The sequence below is a fragment of the Labrus mixtus genome, chromosome 12 (assembly GCF_963584025.1).
Source record: "Labrus mixtus chromosome 12, fLabMix1.1, whole genome shotgun sequence".
Lineage (NCBI taxonomy): Eukaryota > Metazoa > Chordata > Actinopteri > Labriformes > Labridae > Labrus > Labrus mixtus.
The window spans coordinates 8,684,463-8,709,478 of record NC_083623.1 but is presented as its reverse complement, the minus strand read 5'-3'; the positions used below and the strand labels follow the sequence as shown (position 1 = coordinate 8,709,478).

The 25,016-nt window shown below is 41.2% G+C and overlaps 3 protein-coding genes across 4 annotated transcripts; 1 reads left to right on the top strand and 2 right to left on the bottom strand.

Annotated features, from left to right (window-relative positions):
* Window positions 1-4,770: 4,770 nt before the first annotated feature.
* On the bottom strand, window positions 4,771-14,898 carry cpsf2 (cleavage and polyadenylation specific factor 2). Its single transcript, XM_061051836.1, has 15 exons — window positions 14,752-14,898; window positions 14,297-14,463; window positions 13,573-13,732; window positions 13,126-13,231; window positions 12,897-13,026; window positions 12,683-12,798; window positions 12,112-12,299; window positions 11,606-11,896; window positions 10,580-10,680; window positions 10,084-10,287; window positions 9,832-9,984; window positions 8,861-9,083; window positions 8,330-8,644; window positions 7,217-7,351; window positions 4,771-5,211 (listed from the first exon to the last, which is right to left on the bottom strand). Exons 2-15 carry the CDS (start codon window positions 14,443-14,445, stop codon window positions 5,119-5,121), a joined length of 2,364 nt encoding a protein of 787 aa, XP_060907819.1. The 5' UTR covers window positions 14,446-14,463; window positions 14,752-14,898; the 3' UTR covers window positions 4,771-5,118.
* Window positions 14,899-15,042: 144 nt separating this feature from the next.
* Window positions 15,043-18,260, top strand: LOC132984822 (NADH dehydrogenase [ubiquinone] 1 beta subcomplex subunit 1-like). 2 transcript variants are annotated; one of them, XM_061051815.1, is made up of 3 exons: window positions 15,043-15,187; window positions 16,920-17,064; window positions 18,082-18,260. In XM_061051815.1, exons 2-3 carry the CDS (start codon window positions 16,925-16,927, stop codon window positions 18,116-18,118), a joined length of 177 nt encoding a protein of 58 aa, XP_060907798.1. In that variant the 5' UTR covers window positions 15,043-15,187; window positions 16,920-16,924; the 3' UTR covers window positions 18,119-18,260. The 2 variants fall into 2 exon arrangements, with proteins under 2 accessions (XP_060907798.1, XP_060907799.1); XM_061051816.1 differs by having other exon boundaries at window positions 15,118-15,195.
* Window positions 18,261-18,301: 41 nt separating this feature from the next.
* On the bottom strand, window positions 18,302-24,793 carry riox1 (ribosomal oxygenase 1). Its single transcript, XM_061051814.1, has 14 exons — window positions 24,616-24,793; window positions 24,331-24,482; window positions 23,539-23,638; window positions 22,823-22,936; window positions 22,435-22,541; window positions 22,241-22,348; window positions 21,185-21,219; window positions 20,895-21,073; window positions 19,860-19,964; window positions 19,620-19,761; window positions 19,412-19,532; window positions 19,162-19,261; window positions 18,984-19,070; window positions 18,302-18,547 (listed from the first exon to the last, which is right to left on the bottom strand). Exons 1-14 carry the CDS (start codon window positions 24,763-24,765, stop codon window positions 18,488-18,490), a joined length of 1,560 nt encoding a protein of 519 aa, XP_060907797.1. The 5' UTR covers window positions 24,766-24,793; the 3' UTR covers window positions 18,302-18,487.
* Window positions 24,794-25,016: the final 223 nt, after the last annotated feature.

The following is a 25,016-nucleotide window of genomic DNA, read 5'->3' as shown; positions in this document are numbered from 1 at the left end:
GACAGCAGGGCAATGAGAGTGAGGGCTGTCAGATGGGGCCCCATTGGGGAGGTTTCCTACTGTCATGGCAAAATTTGCACATTTTGAGCTACTTCTGCTTTTTTTTTTAAGTTTGTCAGCCTTCAAGAGCCCCTTACTAGCCTGGGGCCCCCAAGCAGTTGCCTTCCCTTCCTGTTGACAAGCAGCGCCTCTGTCAACATGGAGGTATCTACTTGGTCACATAACAACAAGTAGGAATATACAATAGGTGGAAGATCAGAGAAACTGTATAGGTTCACCATTTAACAATTTGAAAAAGTTAATAAGTAAGTTTGAATTATCAAATTAAATGGTAAATACATTTTTTATGAAAGGTCCTAAGCAATGTTGGGTCTTCAGGCAGCCAAGTCTCAGATAAGTTAACTCTTGCACAAAGAACAAAGTTTTGAAGTCACCAATTTTGTGACATAAATCTGGCTCAAGACTTGTCGGTGACACAACGCAATTCGAATACTCGGAAAACACATTCAGCATTCTTCCTGGACACTATCTGAAGAGGTCTGAAGTAGCTCACTTATATGGTGCTACGTAGTGTTAAAGCAAGCAGAATAATTTGGACATACTGTTTGACTGAGGTCTGCAGGCCACCTCTCAGAGTGCTGGCATCTAAACTGAACTGCACGAAGATAAACAGTCCCAGTGCTGAGTCACTTCTCCGGATTCACACTCCTCGGTCTGGCCTCGACTAGTTTTCACATCGACATCATTCTCTGCTGATGATTCAGCCTTATTACACAGGCCCTTGTCATGCCATAGACTTGTCCTGAGTTTAGGAGAGACGTCTGCAGGGGTAAACACAGAGCGAGCTAATCCTCATCATGTTTCCCGAGCTTGAATTAATCATCGGCAGGGTCTCCTCGCAGCTCTCAAGGCGGTGTCAGCCACGCCATGTCAGATGAGGCCGGTTACCTCTGATGTGCTGAGCGGAAAGAGCAGGCCAGCCAGGTTGCATTTTGCTGACTGGCTGGAACCACATGTCAGCCTGAATGCAGTTTCCTTAAGAGGCTGATACTGCCCTCATCAAGGAACGTGTTCCCTGATCCTATTGCCTGCATCTCCTCAAATTGTGGGCTACCACATGGTCAGGTCGTGTTTTGCTCTGGGAGGGGAAGAATGTCCTGTTTGTACACAAGCCAAGCAAAACAATCTCATGTGATCTGTCCTAAATATCCACTCACACACATATGATCGCTAAGTCATCCACATGTCTCTGCCAGCGAACAGAACAGGATCAGTCCCAGCCATGAATGCACCCAACAAAACACATTGTTCCATCAAAAAGGAAAAAGAGCAGCTGCACCATTGTGGATGGTGGATAATCTGGCAGCCAGTGCCTTCATGGATTTGTGCTCATGAGTATTCCTGCTTTGTGGACGGGCGTGAACAACAGTTTGCATAAGAGGATCACATCCGTATTGGTGTAATTCAGAATTCTTGCACAACATCTTCAAGAGTGGGTGGGCTAAAGTGGTCCCTTAACTAGAGGACCATCACTTCAGGAAGGTGCCAGCACAGAGGGATTACCAACAGGAGCAGGAATTAGGGACGAGATGGAGGAAAAGGAAAACAAGGACCTAGAGGAGAATAAAAGTGTGTGAGCAGTGGAGGATATGAAAAGACTGAAAAATATGAATCCAGTCAAAGAGTTTCCAGTCGCTAAAAAGTATAAAAAGCATTCCCTGGGGCGCCGGTAGCTAAGTGGTTAGTGCACACGCACAATGTACAGAGGCTTAAATCCTTGAGAGCGTGCATCCCAGGTTAAAATTCAACCTGTGACTTTTTCGCATATCATTCCCCACTCTCTCTCTCTCTCCCGCCAGTTTTTGACTCTATCCACTGTCCCATCTCTAAAATAAAGGCCTGAAAATCTTAAAATGACAAACCCCTCACAAACTTAGGTTTAAGGTTTTGAGGTTTAAGTTGACAATTACACTTTGGGAAATAACTGTTTTTCTCTTCCTGGCCGTGGTCTTCATGAAAAGATCAATCCCAAGCTAAAAAAATTAGCTCAACTTCAAACATATTGCATCTAGTCACGTTAAAAAAAAAAAAAAAAAAAAAAGATACAACTTGGCAGCCATGTTTTCACTTTGGAGAGAGGAAGGCTATTTGCCCCATAATTACATGCTAAGCTAAGCTAAGATAATCAATTAGGTTGTAGTTAGAAAATGCTTCAGAACGGAAGTGAAAAACTCAATAATATTTCTAAGTGTGTGTTTGCACTGAATATTGCTAGGTTAGGTTTGAATATTGTGAGGTTTCATAGAAATCCTTCCCCTTTTCACATTATTACATTGATGTCATTGGCATTAAGTGGTCTGCTTAGTGAGTACACCGGGAATTCAAAGGGGATTAAACTCATTCATCCTCCAATCCACACAAATGAATGAAAACACACCACCAAGGTGCTGCTTTCTGAGTGCCACTTCGTGCCAATGAGTACAGTACGAGCGGCAGAGTGAGGGGTGCGCACCCCGGAGCCAGGTTATGGACTGATGCTTCGACATAAATCGCTCTGACAGATTGGCAGGGCACTTGTTGAGTTGAGAGCAAATCTCTCGCTGGGCCTCTAGGGGGCAGAGCTGCCTCGATGCCCCGGGCAGACTCGGCCCCGCGCTGTGGGCTTAGCTGCTCGTTACATTAAAACAGGGGCTTCTGTGACAGAGTCAGCATTATGAAGGCTAAGAGGATTAGCTGATGGACATTTCTGGCGTCCATGGTCAATTATCAAAATGAAAAGCAGTGACTGGGCAGGGCTGGCATGCTCTGTGGCACTGAAGAGCTCCTCTACTCCTCCTCCTCCTCTTCTCTGCTCGAGCTCTCTATCTCTCACTCCGCTTGTTGTCACAGGTTACTGAGGGAGGGAGGGAGGGAGGGGGGAAGAAATAAAGGCATCATTTCTGAACATGAAAGTTTTGAGTGTGTCTCTCTTTCTCTCTCTCTCTCTCTGTGTGAGCCACGGATTAAAAGAGAGCATTTAAATTTTAATGTTTCTAAAGTGCAAAACTGTATGTTATGCAACTGTATGAAAACAGGCCGGCACGTCAGCCTGCCATCCGTGCTCAAGTCTAACTCCTCCAACCATGTGCATGATGAACATCCCTCCACATAAACACACTCTCCCACTTCTCTGTGTGTGTGTGTGTGTGTGTGTGTGTGCACCCCCTTATGACTGCTTACCAGGCTATCAATGTAGGAGGAGTCTCCCCCACTATGATGCACAACATGTGATGTTGGGGAGTTTGGGATGATGAAGAGGAGTTGTAAAAGAGGCAGAGAAAGAAGAGGGGGGTTTGTTTCGGTGTATCCATAAAAGTAGCATTCTGCAGCTGCCCGTGTTAAGGATCTACCCCGGGGATTCACACAACGCTGCAAACGTAATCAACTGAGTCAATGTGCCACCTCGGCTGCAGAGGACACATCGCTCCAGCAAAAAAAAAAATTAAAAAAAAATGACACCCCCCCAACCTCAGCTCCATCCATGAACCGCCACCAACATCCCCGCTTATCGCCCGACTTTCTAATACACCGGTTAGACCTCAGTGGAGCACAGCGGAGGTGAGGCTGTATATCCATGTGTGCCAGAAAAAGATAAGAAAACACTACTGAAGCGTTTCTTCTTCTTTTTTTTTTTTTTTTACCCTAGAACAAACAGCCAGAGAGGTAAACAGTTTTTTTTTTTTTTTTTTGCGTTGAGAGACAGTTGCCTAAAATAAAAAGCGATGGATGTTAATCCTCGCTTGCTCCACACCTATCCGGCTGAACAATATCCAATCCCAGTTATCACTTCAGGGACAATGTCATCTCACTGCTGTATTACTGATGGTCCTGCTGCATGGGCAGACTTGATATGGGTTATTCAGAGGCAGGTTAGATACAGCTGAAAAATGTCTCCATCTGGTGTTAACTCAGTTACTAGTTGACTAGTCGGTAGGAGAAATGTGTGGTAATAAACAGAGTGAAACATGTTTCAGTACCTTAGTTTGAGCAGTATTTTTAGTTTAAGATAACACGCCTAAAATAATGCATCAAAATTAAAAAGACTACCTCCATGATGTCATCAGGGTTATCTCAGTTCAGACATTGAATGTATGACATGATGTCTCCTGCTTTACAAGCTGCTTTTGTTATCAGACAGGGGAATGTTGAATAAAAGTTCATGAAAGATGCTATCAAAATTGCATCATGGGAAACGTAGTATAACGGTGGTTTTGTAACGACCTCAACATGTGAGACTTTGTATATGTTTTGATTTCAGTGTTAGGTGTGTTCATTTTACAAGCCATCAGGGGGTTATTTTATGTTTATTTCTGTCTTGTTTATTTTGCACATATAAAGAACCGAGAACTAAATAACTGAGAGGTTTTACTCAGGATACTTTGAATTTGCTGCTTTGAGTTTGAACTAGCCTGACTCAAAAAGAAAAAGATACTTCACTTTTATGTTGTCTGTGTCAGTTTGTATGAATTTATGTCCAGTGTCCAAACTCTGTTCAAAATATATACACTTGAGTTCACCTTCAAATTTGCACCTACAAAAGGACAATCTTATATTTGACTGAAAAAACTATGGTGTGAACAACAGAAATTGAAAAATAAGGAAGGGAATCAGACTGAGCTTAAGATTTGGGACATGGCTTTGATGCCAACGAGTTTTACCTACTGAAGTGTTGACGTTCAATACTCAGATCTATCAGTGGATCTCTGAGACAAACTTGAACAGTGATTCAAATTTTGAAAAAAAAAAATGGTTTTAATGACAGAATTGGAGGGGAGACGCATCACTTACGATGTTTCTGTACAGTGGGCTGAATTGAGTAATGAACCTTACGATTGTTCGTACAGAGAGGTCAGTCACCTGCCTCTCACATGATGAAAACAAACTAACAATAAAAAAGTTACCTTGAACAAAATTATAAAAAGGGGAAAATTTACAACAAGGTTTGCAGTGAAACAGCAAGAGCAGCCCGTGAGTGTGTTTTACTCTTCTCCTCTCAGTAAAGTCCTCTGTGAGGATTGTCTCTGTATTGCTGTGGTTAACTCTCTGCGGCGTGTCCTCCTCCTCCTCCTGATGCTGCTGCTATACCACAGCATACTGCTGATACAGCAGCTCCCGGATCTTATAGTAGTCGTCACACAGGCAGCCTTCCAGGCCAATGCGTCCGGCCTCCGTCTGGACAAAGAGTATAGAGATGCAGGGTGTCATAGGGGTCCACACATCACACTCATTTACACTTTGTTCAACATGGTTTCACCTTTAAACGCAGATGTACTGTGATGCTGTAGCGCTCGCTCTGACCTTTACAAAAAAGGGATTCTCGTTTGTTTCCCACAGATGTTCACAGATTTTGAGATTTGAATGTCTAATGAGTCAATCCACTTCAAAGATTTTAAATAGCACACAGACACACACCCCTTTAAAAAGTCTCACTTCTCTTTGATTCCACTTTCTGGGTTGCTCCTATTTTAAGTTCTTCTCAATTATGCATTTTGTTGTTGGTGTCCTGGCTCACTTCTACTTTTTTTCCTTCACTTCTTAAGTTCTGCCTGTGATTTTTTTTCTCTCTGTCTCCTGAAGAGAGATGTTCTCATGTGCCTCTGGGGTTTTTCATCCCACTTAGGCAAGCTGCGTTTGTTTACTCTTTGTGTTTAATGATCCAGTTTGTGTTAAGAGCTGATATTTTATTTTGCAATATAAAGTAATTACATTGACCTTTAATAAAGATTCATCACGTTTAAAACTTGTGGGCAAAGGTCAGCCCTTAAAACAACCTCAATGTGGCCCTTTAACTATTTATAAAAAGGTAAAAATGTAATCTTAGAAAAACAATGAATCTCCTGCTCCTGACACAGGCCGTAGTTTGCTACAGGTCAGTTTACTGGTCGGCACATTGTTTGAATATTTCACACAAATCCACGTTATGAGTCAGCCCATTCATTTGTTATGCCTGCTGTCAGTACAGGTATGAATATATTTTCAGAAGATGTAGCCCAAGCTACAGAAGGCATCGTTATTTTACAGATTCACAGTTGATCACTGCAGATCTCTTAAAGTATTATATTAAAATGTTCCTTCAAATAAGCGTGTGTCTGATCTTAATCTGTGAGCGCCTGCTGCTCTGTTTTTAGTTGAAAAAACTAGCACTTGTCCTGTCTGAATCAAACAACCAATCAGGGTACGCTTTCACATAACCAGCCAATCATAGCAACTCTGCACAAACTAGCATCATCAAGCTTCAACGTGACTTGCGTTGGCAGCTCTCTCTCTTTCTCACTCAACAGCTACTGCATATGGTACGGAAGCCCTAAGAGGACACGCAACCATACATTTGAATTTACTTTAATTTGTCGTCATGGCAATAACTTGTCACTTGTTTCCTTGAGAAGTCGCAGAGAAGTGTTTGAGAAGTTTGTTAGCAAACACAAATCATTCTTAATGCTTCCAGTCATCAAACTGCAGTAACTACAGTTTAATGTTTTTGTAAACAACATCACTCAAAGCCAGCTACAATGAAATGCTGACATTTTGATGCATTGCCAATACATCCTAAAAATGACATTGAAATACTAAATCTACAACTTGTATTGCTTCTGCCGTGTTTCCATAAATTCCAGACTAAGCTGCTATATTTCTTAAAGCACTGACTGTTCAGGATGCATAATTCATTCATCCAACTTAAGGGAGAATGTTTACACTTGTTCACAGCACTTTTTCCTACGATTAATGGGAACTATTTCCACTTCCTGTTGTGGCTCAGTCAACATAAACTAAGGCAATAAATACTCAGATCACTGGAAATGTATAAAGTCTGCACCTATGTGTGGCAGTGATAAATCTCTGCAAGTTCTTTCTTTCCATTGTACATGCAGATAATAGATAGAGAAAGATGTATCCTTTCTGATAAGCCTTCTTGTTCTCTTCTCTTGTACTCTTCCTTCTGTTATGTGTTTTGTAAAAGGTCCTTCAATTCTTCTTTCTTTCAATTTCCCTCAAACACTGGCTACGAATCAAAGATCTAAATATGAATCACTATGGAGTTCTTTGATTGCGGGGTTTTGGCTGAAACACAAGGCTGTGCCATATGTCTTCCACGCTGGCTTGGTTACAATTTTTTTTTCAAGCGTCGCAGGGAACCGATGGATATCACGCTCGCTTAGCCCGTGGGAAGGACACTCACCCTGCGGACAGCCACCATGTTGTTGCACACCAGCACTCCTCCTACGAACTCGGCCTGGATGCCCTCTCTCAGCAGGACCTGCTTGAAGTCAGACAGGCGCGGCTCGTTGATGAACACCGACTGATGCCCTGAAATCTGCAGGGAGAAAAGAAGAGAGCGGCGGTCAGACTGACGGCTGTCTCGATTGCTTGTTTGCCCTTGTGGACACATCGTACAGGAAACACATTACAAACTGTGAAGTCTTCGTGCGCAAGAACACGACTTTTTATCCGCTGGAATTGGTTGTCTGACTTTCACTGTGCAAATGATGTACATGCAGAGTTTGACACCAGACGGCAGTTTTCTCATTAATCTGCTGCAGGGGGGAACGTTTCTTCGAGCTCACCTTGAATCTCAAATTAAAGTGTGTTTGCACATGCATGATTAGTTACTTAACAACTAATACAGGAGCCAATTATGATCCCATTTACAACCAACACAAGTGTGATGAGGACAAGTGAAGCCATTAGCACACAGAATGTGCTTCTCTGTAATAAGAGAAACATCTTTTTTTATAGCAGCACTTAAAGCTTCTGTGAGGACTTTCAAGCTGGATATGAAGCAGACTGAAATTAATCCTGAGGCCTGTTACTGACCTATAAATGCAAACAAGAAGATCGATTATTTCTTTATAGTTATTTATAACTCCTGCTGTCGCTGCCACAAAGTAGGTGTCAGACCAGGCAATTAACAGTTTGCTGCTAATATGACCTCTCTTGCATTTTCCCCCAAGCAAAGAATCATGAATGGAGTCGGCATGAGAGTAATACTGTTTCTGACTGTAAAAATGAAGCTGGATGAGAATTCTCATCAGAAAATATTTCTTGTACATGTACAGGACAACATAAGTAACCAAGAACCAACGAGCGCTGGTGAGAAATGTTCTGAAACTACGGTTATTGAGGGCTGCCAGTGGAAAAAAAAATATTCTTAGTGGACACATTCAGCAATTTTTTAAACGAAGTGGTTAGATTTTTCAGAGTGACAAAATAAGGCACTAAATATTCTGAGGATGGAACAGAAAATCAGTAACAATGACAACAACTTTGTTTGACAGTGTCCCCCCCGCCTGACCTCAGTGTGAGGCAGAGGCTCCAGCGTGGGAATGACGTCGCTCTCCTCAGAAACCTCCTTCTCATCCTCCCCGAACAGGCTCTTCATGGCTCGCTGGGCTGCCACCGCTGCAGCGCTGTGGTCGATGCCAAGATCTGGGACCACTTCCATGGCCATTTCGCCTTCCTCGGACTCCTCTTTCGCCCCCTCCTCCAGCATCACTCCCATGTCCACCTTCACCACCCGCATGTCCAGCACGCCATCGATCCAGGCCAGCTCAGTGTCTTTGGCTTTGCAGAACTGAAGCGAGCTCACCAAGGAGTCTTTCAACCGCACCTTTGGCATGATGAATGAGACAAGATGATGCATTAGCCTGACATTTAGGATGGATTTTATGCTTTAATCTTATATTAAAGAAACAACGTAATACCTCAATCTTCAAAGGGTTAGAAAAATAGAAATTTTGAAAAAAAATTCAACCGTCCTTACCGTGTAGATTTTAAAATCTACAAAACATATTTAAGGGATCATTTATTCTAAACCACTGCTGACCTGGTAGATGTGTGTTTCACTGGTGGCGTCCACAGTCTCCTGCAGTTTGGGCGTGTACACTTTGATGTCCTTGCTGAAAGCTCTGCAGGAATCAGCCAGGTCCAGGCTGGCCTCTGGCGGCCCATGAACGATCACCAGCTGTCTGGGCTTCATCTGGTTAATAATCTTCTTGATGGAGTCGCCATCAGACCGACCTTCGTAGTCAATGTAGGACACCCGTGCTCTGCATAAGAATAAAAAGAACAGAAGAACGCTTTGTCAATACCAGAAAAGTAAAACATTCAATGATAGATTTGTTATTTATGCATTTAAGGTTTGCAGAGTACTCATTTACAGCAGCTGGCTACCCAACAGGATGCTGTAATATTGGACACTGATCAGCTGCAGTGAGTTTATAAGGGCAATAACTAAGAATTAGATGGCATGTAAATTTAAATCTCTACTAGTTGATAAATCAAAAGTAAGGAAATCATTCAGAGAACAGTCAGAAATTAGCACAATTGATCCAACACAGCTACAATGTCTGATTAGTTTGCAGTGTGTTAACAATGCCAGCCTTCAGTCCTCCTTGTAGGTTAACGTCCACATGCCTGTGTTGTTAACGTATTCCTCCAGTTGAGTGGTTATATGATAGTTTAACCTGACACAGCCTACATACAACTTTATCTCTGTCTTCTCGATCAAAATACAGCCAAACCGTTCCGCGCTAAAGCGGAGCACAGAGCTGGTTTACATCCAGATTGTAGAGCAGGGAGTGACGCAGCTGCTGCCCCCTAGTGGCAGGGAGTTGTGTTACAGCTTAGACACAACACTTAACCTGCATGATGTGCCTGAATTTATAAAAACTGTAATTATTTAAATAATGATTCTGGTCGCGACTATGGGAGATGACAATGTTTAATCGTTTAGTCCACTAATTTCGCACATCCCGAGAAGGAAAATGAAACCAGACAGTTTAAAGACTAACTGACCTGATTTCCAGATTTTCTATGCTTGAGATGCATTTCGTAGGAACAACAGATAAATCCTGGTCCATGGGTTCATCACCGTTCGTCAACCCAGATTCCAACTTGTTTTTCTCCTCCTCTGTGGCTTGTAGTTCAGGAACCAGAAACTCTTCTAGCCTGTAACAGAACAATAACAATCCATTAAAGATGCCTGATAATCTAGATCAGTGTACGTTTCTGTATCTTTCTATAATCGGTGTTCAGAGATTGTACTACCTGATGATTTCCCCGTACTCGTCCCACTTAATTCTCTCTTCATGTGTGGGGAACATCGGATACGATTTTTTGGCTTGCTTGAAGAAACTGCCCTTGCGGCTCCCCTCAGCCTTCATCATCAGGTCATGGTGTTTGGTTTTCACTGCCGCTGGCTGATCCAGATCATCGTCCATGTCGCTCTCGTCGCTGGAGTCAACATCCACTCTGCAGGTGCAAGAAATATAATTAATTCTTCAGACAACATTGCAGAGTTTAACTGTGTGTTTAAGTGTCAAAACTCCTCTCCATTTTACAGATTTACATTTTAACTACTCGTTTTAAATGTGTAGTTAAACCATTATTTCCATGTATGTGCGCTTTTTACATAATTTGCTTTTTTTTGTGCTGTTAACAGGCCCTGAAAATAAATCAATGAAATGTATTGTTTCACCAACAGACATAAAATAAGAGACATTTAGCTCTAAAACACCAAGTAACTGTTCCTGCATGAACTTACTCTTTTTCTTGTTCCAGCTTTTTAGCCGCTTCTTTCTTTATTTTATCTTTCTCAAGGAATTCTTCGAGATCCTTGCCTTCAAGCTTCACTCTTTTCCTCACCTGTCATAATGAGGAGAGAGAGAGAGAGAAATATGAATATAGAGCAAATGATAGAATTACACATTCTGTTGTAACCTTGGCTGGGTCTTTGTGTGAGAAACATGAGCTATTTTAAAAAGAATAATTTGATATTCCTTTTTTTTTTTCAAGTCTTAAAGTCCCCATGAAATGAAAAACACATTTCCCAGTTTGCATTCAGTGTTCCTGTGTTGAATGTTCATTATCTGACAAATATGTTTCAATGAAGTATTATCCGAGTATTTTTCAACCAAGTAACTGTATTTTCTCTTCCTGTCATACGTTTCTAATGTCTGACTCCTCCTATGCTCAGGGGCATTTGCTAATTTTGTACCCCAAAAAAAAAAATGTTATGTCCCGCCTTCTTTCTTGTGATTGGTTGTATGTGTTTTCAGTTGGAAATACAGCTCGACACGGCAGCTAGATACTACAGAAGTTCTGTTTCAGAGGGAATTTAAGCTATGGGTACTTCTGGGATAAAAACCTGCTTTTATTTTGAAAGGCAATTACGAACTTCCAGTAGATCAAAGGTTACAACATTAACTTAACCACGTAAAAATAAACTCGTCACAGATCGAAAAAGTAAATGAAAGCAGCTAATGGGAATGGTGAAAAAGTAAGATATTTGAAGTCACAAGGTGAATATTACTTTTGACTTGACAACATAGTGTTCTAGGAGGTTTTTAAAGGGAAGTAATTCAAAAGATGCAGCATGGTCGTTATTTTCCATCACTGGGACTACAGGGAGACGCTGTGGTGGCTTACCTACAGCGCGCATAAAGGGACAAAATAGCACATGCGTTAATATCAGAGATTATTCGCATCACAATTAACGCGTTAACGCAGACAACTCTACTAAAAAACTCTTCTTGTTAAAGTCAATCAGCAGCATTATTGTTACTGTCACCTCCAGATCCAGCATCTTCTCTCCGGGGTTGTCGATGAGGTAGCGAGCGAGGGTTCCAGGGGTTGTGCGGTAAGTCAGGATCACAGAGTTTTTGGCGTCTTGGCACCACTGGATGAAGAGTTCTCTGGAAAAGCCAGACTCAAGGTCGGGCTGGCTGCAGAGTACCACTTTAGGGCTGGGCACTCGGGCCAGGTCTGTCAGACTGTGGCAGAGCGTCAGGTGACGAAACTGGAACGGGTTGTTTCTTTTGTCTTCAAAACATCTCATGAGCTTATCACTCATCCACTCCACCTACAGAAAGACAGTAGAACAACAATGAATACTGGCGAAATGCAGTTGAATAAATACTGTGAAAGAATTTGATGCTACATCTGTGCACCGATGTTACCAAGAAAAGTTAAAGTAATGTACATTATTTGGATTAATTTGATTTTTTTTCAACAATCTAAACAACCATCATGCTACATCATCAACTCAAGAATAGAACACAATCATCTGTATCATACCTGAGACTTGGAGAACTCCACCACGTTATAGCTGACATTGTTCAGCAGCGCGAGTGGGTAAACTCCCAGCCCAGCATCCTTTGTCCTCCAAATCTGATCCAGCAGCTGAGCCAGCTCCAGCACGCGTCCAGCTGTATCCACGGCAATAAGGACATTGCCGTCACCACGCAGAGTCTCCATGACGTTAGCTGAGAAGTAAAAATGAGAATAGTTTTTAATATACACAACAATTTGATCTATTACGATGTTTTTTTTTATTAAGCAGTTTTACAGAAAAGGAGGAAGGGCTGACAGAAAAATCAAATATGAATGGGATAAATTAAGGAAGTTGTATTTAATGTAAACTCTTTCCAATGGCAAGGATCTTAAACAACTTAAAGAATTGTTACTGTTTCAGGCAGTATTTAAAAATACAAACACCATTATAAAGAAAAGCAGGAGATAACTTAAACATACTAAATAAGGATCTCTATCCTCATTTATTAAATGATTGCAAATATGCTAAATAGTTATTCTACTGTATTAAATGTACCATTGAATGCATTGAGATGAGGCTTGTAAAATCACTTACTTAGCAGCATCTCATCTCTTTGTTTACGACGGGGCTGCACATATGTAGCATTGAAGGAGTCTGTGATAAGTAAAGAAGGACGACTGATGCTCTCCAGTGTGCAGCCGTTGAGGTGGCTGGAATAGAGAAACAGGAAAGAAGGGCAAATTAAATACTTTGCTCAACCTTAACAAAAACAAAATGCATTACACATTAAGTTTTATTCTGTGCTCACATCTCTCTCTTGTGGTTAAAGTCCACAGCATACACAATCTCCTCTTCCCCGTCCTTAACAATTTTCCAAATAGTGCCTCCGATCATGTGACCGGCGGGAAGAGGCGTGATGGAGAGACCGTGCCCTTTTCCTGGCAGGTAGAAATAAAAATATTAAACACTTTGTTATCTGCGATACATGAATACAGGTTCCTCTTGTTTTTACCTTGAAGAATCTGTGATCAACTTACCTTTAAGATTGACAATCTGAGAATATTTCAGCTGCTGAATTTTATCAAAAGCACAGTCCACATCATCGAGGGTGAAGAGTTTGAAATCTTCACTGTTGTTTCGAGACTAGATGAAAAGAAGAATGAGATTTCGATAAACATGGGTAATCACAGTGTTTCCCCTACCATTATATTCTTTTTAAGCTTTATTTTTGGGCTTTTTGTTCCTTTATTGTAGGGATAGGATAGTGGATAGAGTCGGAAATCAGGGAAAGAAGTCATTTAAGGATACCGTTCCGATAGAAAAGGACATCTGTCATTAAAAGTAACACATGAACACCAAGATTCCTTCAAGTGTTTGTGTCGGCATGACGGCTTGTCCCCACCCCCCCAACGCTTTAAACCTAGGGGAAACACTGAATCATGAAGTCAAGCGCTTTGATAAATAACTTGGATGATATTTCTTACCTGGTAAAGATCGTACATGAACATCTGACCCATCTTGTAAACAGGGATTGTAGCATAGATAGTACAGTTTAGACCCAGTTTCCCCACAGCATACGGCAGGGCTCCAAGGTGTATGGGGTCAGGGTGGGAGAGGAGCACAGCATCGACCTGATGAACATATCTGCAGGGAAAACGGACATTACAGCTCTTATAAGATAATTCTTTAAGATAAGATGAGATATACTTTATTCATCCCAGCAGGGAAATTTAGGTGTTCCAGCAGCCAGCATACATACAAACACACAACACAACACATATATACATACATATCCCACCCACACAAAAAACATGAGCCCACAATACAGAGCCAGGATAAAAAAGTGGTATGGATGGTCCATGTGCATAAGTAGCTGTTACTCATAGATAACAGTACAAAATACTAAAACTGCCAGTGCATAGTATGATAGATAAATAAAGAATTATTATTTTAAAAAAAGCAGAATATACAGGTGCAAAATACAGTTTGATATATGCAGCTCAGGTTAAAGTTTAAAAGTTTAAATGTCTTCTGTCCTCACTTAAAGCGGAGTCGTTATAAAGTGCAACTGCAGTAGGTAAAAAAGTATTTTTAAATCTGTATTTTTTGCAGTAAAAAAAAAAACACTCTTTTGTTCACACACGAGATTGTGTAAGGGATGCATGTTATTGTCCATAATGTTCAACAGTTTCTGTATCATAAAATCACCGTTTCATAGCATCAATGATGTCCATGGAGAAGTTCTCATCCCAGCCACAGTCCAGCAGGAAGCGGAATTCATCCACCTGCAGAAGGTAACAGAGAGCCGACTCCTCCTGAACACCTGACACAGCCGTCAGCTTGATAATGGACGTCATGTTTCTTCAGGTGTCACACTGAAACAAACAGTAAACAGCACAACACCTCACAATTAAACCAACAAATGATTCAAAAAGCAACAACAATGTTAAAATTGAACAATATTACAGAATGATATTGCTGTGCACGGTTCAGGTGGTAGCTGGCTTGTCGAGCAGAAAATGAATGAAAGGTAAACAGTTAGCTTGTTAGCTAAAGCTAGTTCGCTTAGGCTAAAACAAATCACCCGGCAAAATCTTTTGTTTTTCACATGCGAGCAACATTTGAGATCGCTTTTAAAGACGAATTGGGTCGAAGTGACATACCATAAATGACTATATGATCAATTTCCTCCTGTCGGGAATAGAAACGCAGTTTGAGGAGTATCTATAAAGCCAACATTAAGACATTTTTTGCCGTCGTTTTTTTTTTTTACATACACACTTGACTAGCAGGCATGTTAGCCACAGCGTCATGAGTCAAAGGGCGGGGAGCGTACCAAGTGTAGGGATGTTAAATTATCAAACAAAAAAAATACTTCATTTCATTTCATACGATTTTCACAGTTATAATTGTACATTGCGATTCCACATGTTTGAATTGATAAGAAAATCTCACCAAAAAGCAGATGGGGACGTGAAAGCGTTTTTATTTTTTTAATAGTTCAAATAAGACCCGTCCTCTTTTCAGAGTTGGTACAGTCCAGTGTCCTCTGCCTTGCTGAGTGAAGAGCTGAAGGCCACGGCTAGGAGTAAACACAAGGTAATATTGTAGGTATTTCTACGCTGTGTCTCTATTTTTTTCCCAGTATTGTAACACATGTTAAGTGTGCTTTAATTTAACTTACTTCTAACAGAGACACCTTTCTCAACGAAGATCTGAGACCTATTTGCTAATGATAGTCAGCTAACAGTGAAGCTAGCTGGTACGTGCAGACTTGGGGGCACTTTGTGTTAAAGAAATAAGAAGGTGTAGTCAACACTTCAGAGCTTATTTTGTGGGTGGATAACATGTAAATAGCTGTAGATATTCAGCAGTTGTGTGGTGTGCTATAGTGCATTTTATAAGACTTGTTAAGGTTTAGAAATGAAACTCTTATGTAACCAATTTACGAGGATCTGTGTCACAAAACAATTCATTAAATATCTAAACAAGTCAAGGTCTTTGTCTGCAGAGTGACCACAATGACAAGCTCGGCCAAAGGTTAAAAACATAGCTTCAGTCATGCGGTGTTATATGTAGGCTGTACAGAGATTTAGATACATAGATCACATCAAAACAATGTTTAATTTGTGCAGTTTTATGGGGTTCCTGTATGTAGAGATGAACAGTTATTATTGTCACCCTGTCTGGTAATCTTTCTCCAATAATCCTTTTTTTCTTTTTTTTTACTAAAGTTTATTGTGAAATAAATACAAGTGCAGAACATAGTGAGGGAGGACAGTGAATACAGTTGTGCAGTAATCAAACAGCAGGGTGTTAAACAAATGAGCAAAAACACTGTAAGAAAGACAGGACGATAAATAAAATGTGATGGCCTTGAAGAAGGTAGGTAGTAAGGATGAGAGGGGAATGTATGAATAAGAATCTGTGAATGGGTCGGTGTGTGAAAGGGGATGGGTGAGGTTGAGGATGAGAGGTTGGTCACTATTATAAGGGTTTAGGTCTGAAGCTTGGTTGCTGATTGCATGATGGTAGAATGATGAACCTGATAATGTGTCTGGCACAGGAACATTAGGAAGGAACCTGCCAGCTGCAGGGTCCAGCCAGTTGTAGTAGGGCTGGGCGATATGGACCAAAACTCATATCTTGATATTGTTTAGCTGAATGGCGATACTCGATATATATCGATATGTATTTTATTAACAGTGAAAACACATGGAAAATAAACTACCTGGTTGTGAATTTAAAAAGTAATATTATATAATAAAAGCGAGAGAGAGAGGAGGAGCAGGGTTAAGAGGGACAGACAGTCAGTCATCATCAGTGAGATGAGAAAAAGGTGACCTGGCACCTCTGTAACGTTATTTTAATGCAACATAAACTATATTCATATTAACGATATTGTCTTATCATATATCTTGTTTGAATAAAATATAGTGATATATCTTAAAAACTTGATATATTTCCCAGCCCTAAGTTGTAGGTGTGTACATGTTGGTGGGGGGACACCAGACCCCAAGGAGAAGGAGCCCCCCCTCCTAAAAGGCAAAACAGATTTGTTGTCAGGACAAGGTTTCGTATGTTGCCAAAAACAATCTTCAATAGTCCTTCAAAGCAGACCAGTAAGATACTTTCCTTTGCTAAGAATTGATGTGCATGACCTTTACTGGTAAGAATTTTGTTCAGGTCAACTAAAAGATTTTTGTAGATTTCAACCGTGGTAGAAATCCATGAGGCAGCATCAGTCCCTCTAACTGAAATATTTAGATTAACTGTGTTCCAACCATGTATAAAATCAATTAGTGTTTATAATTTGTGTTTGTCTCCACAGGCACCATGGTCAACTACGCAGCTTTCGTGCGGACGCATTGGGTGAACGTATTCCTACCCATCGGTGTGTTTTTGGGGATGTACTTAGACAGTCTACAGGAACAGAAGCTGACAGGCTTCAGGAACAAAAGTGCTTTGTACAGCAGGTAAGGATGAAAACAAACCAAATTTACAACCATGTTCTCGTAAAATGCGTCACTATAGTTTATCAGTTATTGAAAAAAAAAAAAAAGAGGAATTTCCCCACTGCATTCCCCATCTACCCATATTGCTCTTCTCAATGTTCAGAGCTCCACTTGACCTATTTTGGTCAACAAATAGTTCAAACCAAAGACCACCCTTCTATTTCAGGGGCTTAAACCAGAAGATATTTAACATGTTTGTTGAAAATTGACCAAAAATCAATAATCAAAATATTTTTGACTAAATATTCTCTAGATTGTTGTAACTCTAGTTGAACTCTTTTTTTTTTCCATGCATTTATCTGAATACCTTGTAATCAAAGCAAAACATGGGATAACAGGAGCAAGACTCAAATGTTAATATATTATGACTCAACTTCGGTAAACCCAAATATTCATGAGATGGCATCATTTTCTGTTTGGTACCAAAAAACAAGCGTCAGCCGATGATAGCAGAGACACCTCCCACCCCCACCAAGGATTGTTTTCGCTGCTGAACTCTGGAAAAAGGTTCTGCAGCCTCCGAAGCAGAACTTCCAGGTTCTGTAACAGCTTCTTCCCACAGGCCATAAGACTTTTGAACACTAAAAAATAATCCCTCCATTCCCCCTCAAACCCCCACACAGGACTACCTCACTGGACTGTAAAATACAATATAACATACATCAAACGTGCAATATATTGATCTGTATAGTAATTTTATACATAGCTTTTGTTTTTATATCTATTTATATCTGCACCTTATTTTTCTACGTAAATACTTACTATTTTTTTCCTGCACTACAACGAGCCAAATGCAACGAAATTTTGTTCTTATCTGCACTGTAAAGTACAAGTTTGAATGACAATAAAGAAAGTCTAAAGCCAGAAATGTCGATACAATTTGCTCGCATCTAAAGAAAAACTTGCCTGACATTGAGGTCATCCAGTGTAGTTCGGGGATGTTTGCTCATGAAACTTTCTGACTTATGTTCTCTTTAGGGAGCTGAAGCCAGGTGAGGAGACAACCTGGAAGTAGACCACCCAGACCTGAACGGAGTCCTTTCATCTGTGTTGCAATGACTGATGGGCGGCCCCTCAAATCAGCATATTTAAGACTCTTCTATTTCCTTTAATGAGTTGTATCAACCAATAAAAACATGTACTTTCCCATCAAACCACACGCTGGTGATCCTCATTATATAAAACACATCATTTATGTTTTTTTAAAAACCTGGTTTATTTGATGCTTTATGCAGTACACTCATGTATGAAGGCTGTTCAGTGTGAGTGTGTGAGTTAATGAAGACTACATGGGACAAGGACATTTCACATTCCGGATCTTATTCTGTTCAAAGACAGTTAGAATCTATTCATGTAGTCGGCTTGACTGAAGAGTCTGTGGCCACTACAGAGGCTCTGCTGTGCGGATTATCCCCCTCTCAAAGAGCAGCTCAGCCAAAGAGATCTGGAGGGGAAAAAGAACCACATTAGAGAGAAGTTTAACCTTTCAAAACAAAATGTTAATCAGTTTACTAAAATATCTCAAACTTTTTTTTTTTTTTAAAGGTTTATTTTTGGACTTTTTATGCCTTTATTTAGAGAAAGGACAGTGGATAGAGTGGGAAACCCCGGAGAGAGAGAGAGTGGAGAATGACGTGCGGGAACGGAGCCACAGGTCGGATTTCAAACGCGGGGTCGCCTTGTTGGAGGGTTATAGCCTCCGTACATGGAACACATGTATTAAACACTAGGCTACTGGCGCTCCCAATAACAAATAACTTAATAACCCTACCGAATAGTTATCCTTCTGTCTGAAACATGACAGTACAAAGAAGGGAAAAGATAACTGAATAAACAGTATCACATGTCAGCAGAGGTTGTATGAACTATCGGCAGCCTACCTTGTCCTCTGCAGAATCACACGGGAGACTTCCTACAGTCACAAATTTGGGATATGAATGGATCAGAAACTCCATGGCATCAGTGTGCTGAAAGATTAAAATAATTAAATAAGGCAGTGACAAAATCCTTCAGAGAACCATGTACAACTCGTATAATCACAACAGATCGTCCATGTACCTCTGCGTTCATTTCAAAACTCTTGGGCTCCTCTTTGTGGTAAACTCTGGAGTTGTCTGTTGTGTGGTAAAGATGAACAGCTTCTCCATCGCTGCACAACCTGAGAGGAGAGAAAGCCACAGTTTGAAGTTTCTGCTTTTAAAAAAGGATCTACGACATCTGTTCTTCATTCTGAATTCAACACAGTCACTACTTTTATACGGCCGATTGCAAACCTGCTTGGATGCAATTAAAAAAAAAAAAAAAGTACCTGGCACATCCGGCACGGAGAAGCCTGACTCTGGTCTGGGTAGTGACTTGTTTACCTACATCCACAACCTGACCTCGCTCCCACCTAGCAGGTGCTCCCTGCACACTGCTGGCCAATTCCTCTGAGGGAGATCCAATAAAAAATAATGAATTCAAAGCTTTACTGCACCAAGACTCCTTTCTTAAAAATGGATAATAACCATCAATACCTGGAGTGAGCATGGGAGGGAGGCAGTCGTGCAGGAAGCCTCTAGCTTTCTGATCCACTGCGGCATCAACGGGGGCGTAGCTTGTAAGCTTCTTCATCAGACTCTCGATTCTCGAGAAGAATTTTGTCCTGCGTGGGTCGTCCTACAAACCGCGAGGAGGACCAGGGTCATTAGTGACGGGCCAAGAGGTCACGATGCTGACAAAAGAAAGTTACGAGTAAATGTGACATAACTGTTTACCTTGTCAGAGTTTTGTACTCCCATGTATGTCAGGTAGTCTAGAGGTAAGCCCTGTCTGAACTCCACATCCTCCTCCGTCGCCACTTCCAACGCAGCAGGAACCAACTAAAAAAAAAAGACGGTTAAACAGTTAAACTGGCAGTAAGCAACATGAACAGTACTTCAATGGAATGCAGCCACTGTTTTTGTAACCTGCCTGCAACCCCCAAAAAATCTCCTCATAGAGTCACTGTTTGGCTGTTTGATTTTATTTATGGGGCCTTTTTGCCTTTATCAGATCAGGGAGAGTTCAAGAGAGTCAGGAAATGTTGTGAGGAGAGAGAATGTGGGATGACATGCAAAGGGTCGAGGTCGGATTCGAACCCACGGCGCTGCCATGAGGACTACAGTCTCCATACATGGTGCGCATGGAAAACTATAATTTCCTTGGATTATCTCCTGATTAAACGTCTTTCTTTTCTCTGCTTCATCACCCTTTCATGTGTTCCCAAACAAACTTCCGACCAGGAGAAAGTCATCCATGCCTTCATATCGTCACGCCTTGATTACTGCAGCTCGTTAGACTTGGTTATATCACACAGTCTCGTTTAGCTCGTCTCCAGCTGGGGCTCAACGCAGCAGCAGGAGTTTTGACGAGGTCAGAAATAGAGGGAGCACATCCATTCTTTCCTCCCTTCACTGGCTGCCCGTTAGCTACAGAGTTAACTTTACAATCCTCTTGTTTGTCTACAAGGCACTTAATAGTTTAGTCCCCTCCTACATCACAGAACTCCTTTCCACATATCACACCATCAAGAGAATTAACATCGTCTGACCAAAGACTTCTGTCTGTCCAGGGATCCAGGACTAAGTGTTATGAGGACAAGGAATTTTCTATCTCTCAAGAGTCATTTGTCATTTGTTACTTTATATGATAAAATGTCAGAGTATGTATATGATGCTTTATCAATCAGTGTTAACGAGACAGAAATCTGCTGATGAATCGTCATGATGAGGCCTTTCATCACACGTGTAGGATAGTGATGAGTGCGTCACCTTCTGTAGCAGATCCCCCCAGCTGTTCTTCTGGTAGGACGAGACGGTGATGTGGAGGGAGTGAGCGTCTGGGAGGCAGTCGCCCTGGTGGATGAACCCTCGGGGGAAGTAGAGGAGATCCCCGGGCTCTAGCACCACCTCCAGGATCGGCTTTCCGATGTCTGCCTGGTTGAAGTTTGCTTTAAAAAAAAAAAGAAAAGAGGCAAGTTTATCAGAAATTCATTCCACTGAATAGAGAGACAGTTTTTACTACAAAAAAAGAAGCTATAAAAGAATGTATTTTAACTCACGACTTGAAAGCACAGGTAGGATCTCATCTTCTGTCCTGAAAAGAAGTCAGAAAAAAAGAACTTTCAGAGTTTGTTTCTCAGTACAAATGTCTCATTATATCAAACAAGTAAGAGAAAACATTCTCTGGTGTTTCATGAGCCATAAATGGAAACATGTAGTGTATAAAAAATCTCTTGTAAATATATAAATATATATATATATATATATATCTGCTTGAACTTGTTCTTTAACCACAACTTGATCAGCTGATAGTTGCTAAAGATGTGTACCCATGACATGCAGTTTCTTCCAAAGTGTTCATATGAACTTTTAAAAATATATATTTAGGCTTTTTTGTTGGAGAGACAGGACTGTGACTATAGTAAGAAATGAGGACGAGAGAGAGAGAGTGGGGAATCACACGCGGGAAAGGATTCGAACCTGGGATATCCACTTCAAGGGACACAGCCTCTGTACATGGTGTGCACGAAATGACCACTTGGCCACCCGCGCCCCGTTAGTATGACCTTTTGATGTTTTTTTCTGCCTCTTCAAAAATCAGTTTAAAAGGTCACATATTATGCAAAAATGCACTTTACCAAGGTTTTCTAACATTAATATGTGTCTCTAGTCTGTCTACAAACCCCCCCAATTATAAGAAAAGTCAATCCTCTCCATCTTTTGCCTGCTCTACTTTTCAAAACGTGTGTGCTCAAACAGGCTGTTTGGAGATTTTCCCTTTGTGACATCACAGAGGGCAGTAACCCCTCCCCCAGGTGGGTGACGCTCACACAGCTAGGTGTTTGTTCTGCCCTCTGAGTCTGGGCTTAGAGCAAGAAAGCCCAAGCCACTTCACCTTCTAGAGGGGCGTGGTCAGACACAGCTCATTTGCATTTAAAGCTACAGACACAGAAACAGCCTGTTCTGAGCTGGACTGAAATAAAGGGGTGTATAGACATGATCAAATACAGGATCAGAGGGGATTTTGGCAAAGTAACAGCACAGACATGTTTTGGGGGCCTCTGAGACTTATTTAAAAGGAGGATAACATGTGAAGTTTAATTACTGCAACTGACCTCGGGTTGTACACTCTCCAGTGTTTCTTCCCCTCCAGCTGAACTACGAACGCCTCGATGTCGTCATAATGTGGAGCAAAGCCTTGTGTTCCAGGTGGTGTCAAGTATCTGGTTAAAGGAACAGGACACAGATTCAATAAATAATCAATTCAAAAGAGGTTTTTTTTAAATATAATAACCATGTTAAAACGTACACGTTGGCTCCTGCCATGCTGCCAAACTGCTCCTGGAGGATGGAGAGCACGTTCCACACATTGGAGGAGAAAGCCTGAGGGTTCAGCATGCGGAGCGAGCAGCCACTCTGGGAAATGGAGACACAAAGATGATGATGATTGCTATCAGTGCAGATGGTGCACTTAACACAAAATGCCTCCTAGCTTGCAACACAGGCACATACTTCTAACTGCTTTTTAATGAAGGCGGTGCGGAAAGTTTGGAAATGAGAATAAACTTAAATGACCCTCAAACAGAAAAAAGGAGCTGGTTCAGCCGAGTCCCAGCAAAGAGCCCACTTATAAGGAATGTTAAAGAAAGTGTGTACACACACACGCACACGCACACGTAGGAACCCTGTGGCTTTACCTCGTAGAAATCCCACACAGTGAAGGGCAGAGCTCTCCCTGGAGGATTGTGCGTCTCCCTCTTGCCATTTGTGTAGCTGGTCACATCCAGGTTCACTCCATACTGTACGTCCTCCTTCAATCAGACAATGCAGACGTATAGTTCAGTGTCAAGATCTTTGTCTCGACTCAACCTTTACATACCAATGGACATAAGGCAATACACTACAAAATACAAAAAAAAGGAACAAACACAACAAATGACATGCTCGTAGCTTTTAAAGAATTAAAAGAAGATTGAGGAAACAGAAGTACAAATGACATACAACACGATGCTACTAATAAAGTAATATCTGTTACCATGTATCTTAATTAATAGAAATGAGAAAATAAGGAAACACTCTTGATTATTACATTTTAAAAGAACAAATGACTAATTCATTTCAGCCAAATAAGGATGTTTAACTCTTCCTAAGACACAGAACAAAACAAAAGGTGCCAACAAAGTCTGCACTTGCATATGGGCGGGGGGGGGACACACTAAACGAGACTAATTCCTTCGGCTGTAGGGACTTGGGTTGGGGACCGGCGGGTCACTGTTGTTGGATCAATCAAATTAAACTGCTGTATGCTGATGTCGGGATCATTTTTCAGTATATACATTTTAAAGAAATCTAACAATGTGGAGGGGATTGTAGATACATGTAAAATAGCTGCAGTTTGGTGTTGTGTGCTTACCTGTCTTAATATGCGGTCAAACTCCGCCGTGGAGAAAAGTCCCTTGTAGTAATGTGGATTTTTACGTTGAACCAGAATGGGCTTCTTTTCCCAGGTTTCCCTTAAGAAAGAGGAAAATGTTAGCGGGTGAATTATACAAGTAAAATACCACACCCTGTACACGGTTTGTGAATAAGCAAAGTCATTATTTATATATATATTTCTCTAATTTTGGGATGATAGAACAATATGCAATTTCATGTCCCAGAATAATGGAGATTCTAAGAATTACAGCGATAATCAACAGAAAATAAACTCTTTAAACAATATTAACCTATGGAAGCGGGACATGACACAAGAGCGTTTCAGCTGTTTTCTTAAGATAGTGACTTATTCATCGTGTCATCTCTGGATAACGACGCTGATTTTTCACGATAACGATTTATTTCTCGCTTTGTTGTCTTGAGATCTCAGTCATTATCACAGGAAAACCAGCGTTGTTACCCCGAGTTAACGAGAACAATAGAATAATAATCTTGAGGAAACAACCAAAATGTGCTTCTTATTCCATAAAACGGACTTAAACAAAATGTATTGATGCATGTCTGCATAGGCCTTCTGTACTTCAGCACAGTGGAATGATGAAATCAGGTTACCACAGATAAAAAGGCTCTTCTTTATCATTAAAGGATAAAAACATTTTTAGAAATGAATCAACACAGCGCTGTACGTGAGCTCCAGAGTTCAGGCATTATTCAAACTAAACACACATGATCTGACAGACATAAACACCGTGATCACACTCGTCCTTACTTAAAGAAGGTCTTAGCAGGGATGGGGTTGATGAGCCACTGGAACAGCTTGCTCGCTCTCTCTCGGCTGTTGTTGATTTTTGAAATGTCGGCCAGCAAAGCGTTTAGATCCTCACCGTCTCCGTTGACACACTCCTCCTCTTCCCGCTGCAACTGAGGCATGAACACTCACACATGGACCATCGCAGAGGAGGACAATCATTTCAATACGGAGAGAAATACTACTTCAGGGGCAGAGCAGTGTCTACAATAGAGATGATACCCCATAGCCATCTAACACACTCACCTCTGTGGGTTCCTCAAATCTCTCCTCTCTTTGAGGTGCATTCAGGGGCTTCTTTCGTTTTTTCTTCACCTCAGGGTTAAACTGAGGTTTGTTGATCTTACTGACCCCGTTCTCCTTCTTCTTTTTCTTCTTCTGTGCCACCTGAAACATCGAACCATTGAAACACAAGTTGTAACACAGTCAATCTACAGAGCTAGGCTTGAGAAATAAAGAGAAATGAACATTATTGTTGTAATCTGACTCCACATCATGAGGTCTGTGCTGGTTTGAGCACTGAAGCTGTGACAGACACGTTTGTCACAGAGCAAAGGGACCAGCTCTGGATCAGCGTTTATCACTTATTCTTATCAAGGGTTACCTGCAGGGAAGGCTTCTTTGCAGGAGGTGGCGTTTCTGGAGAA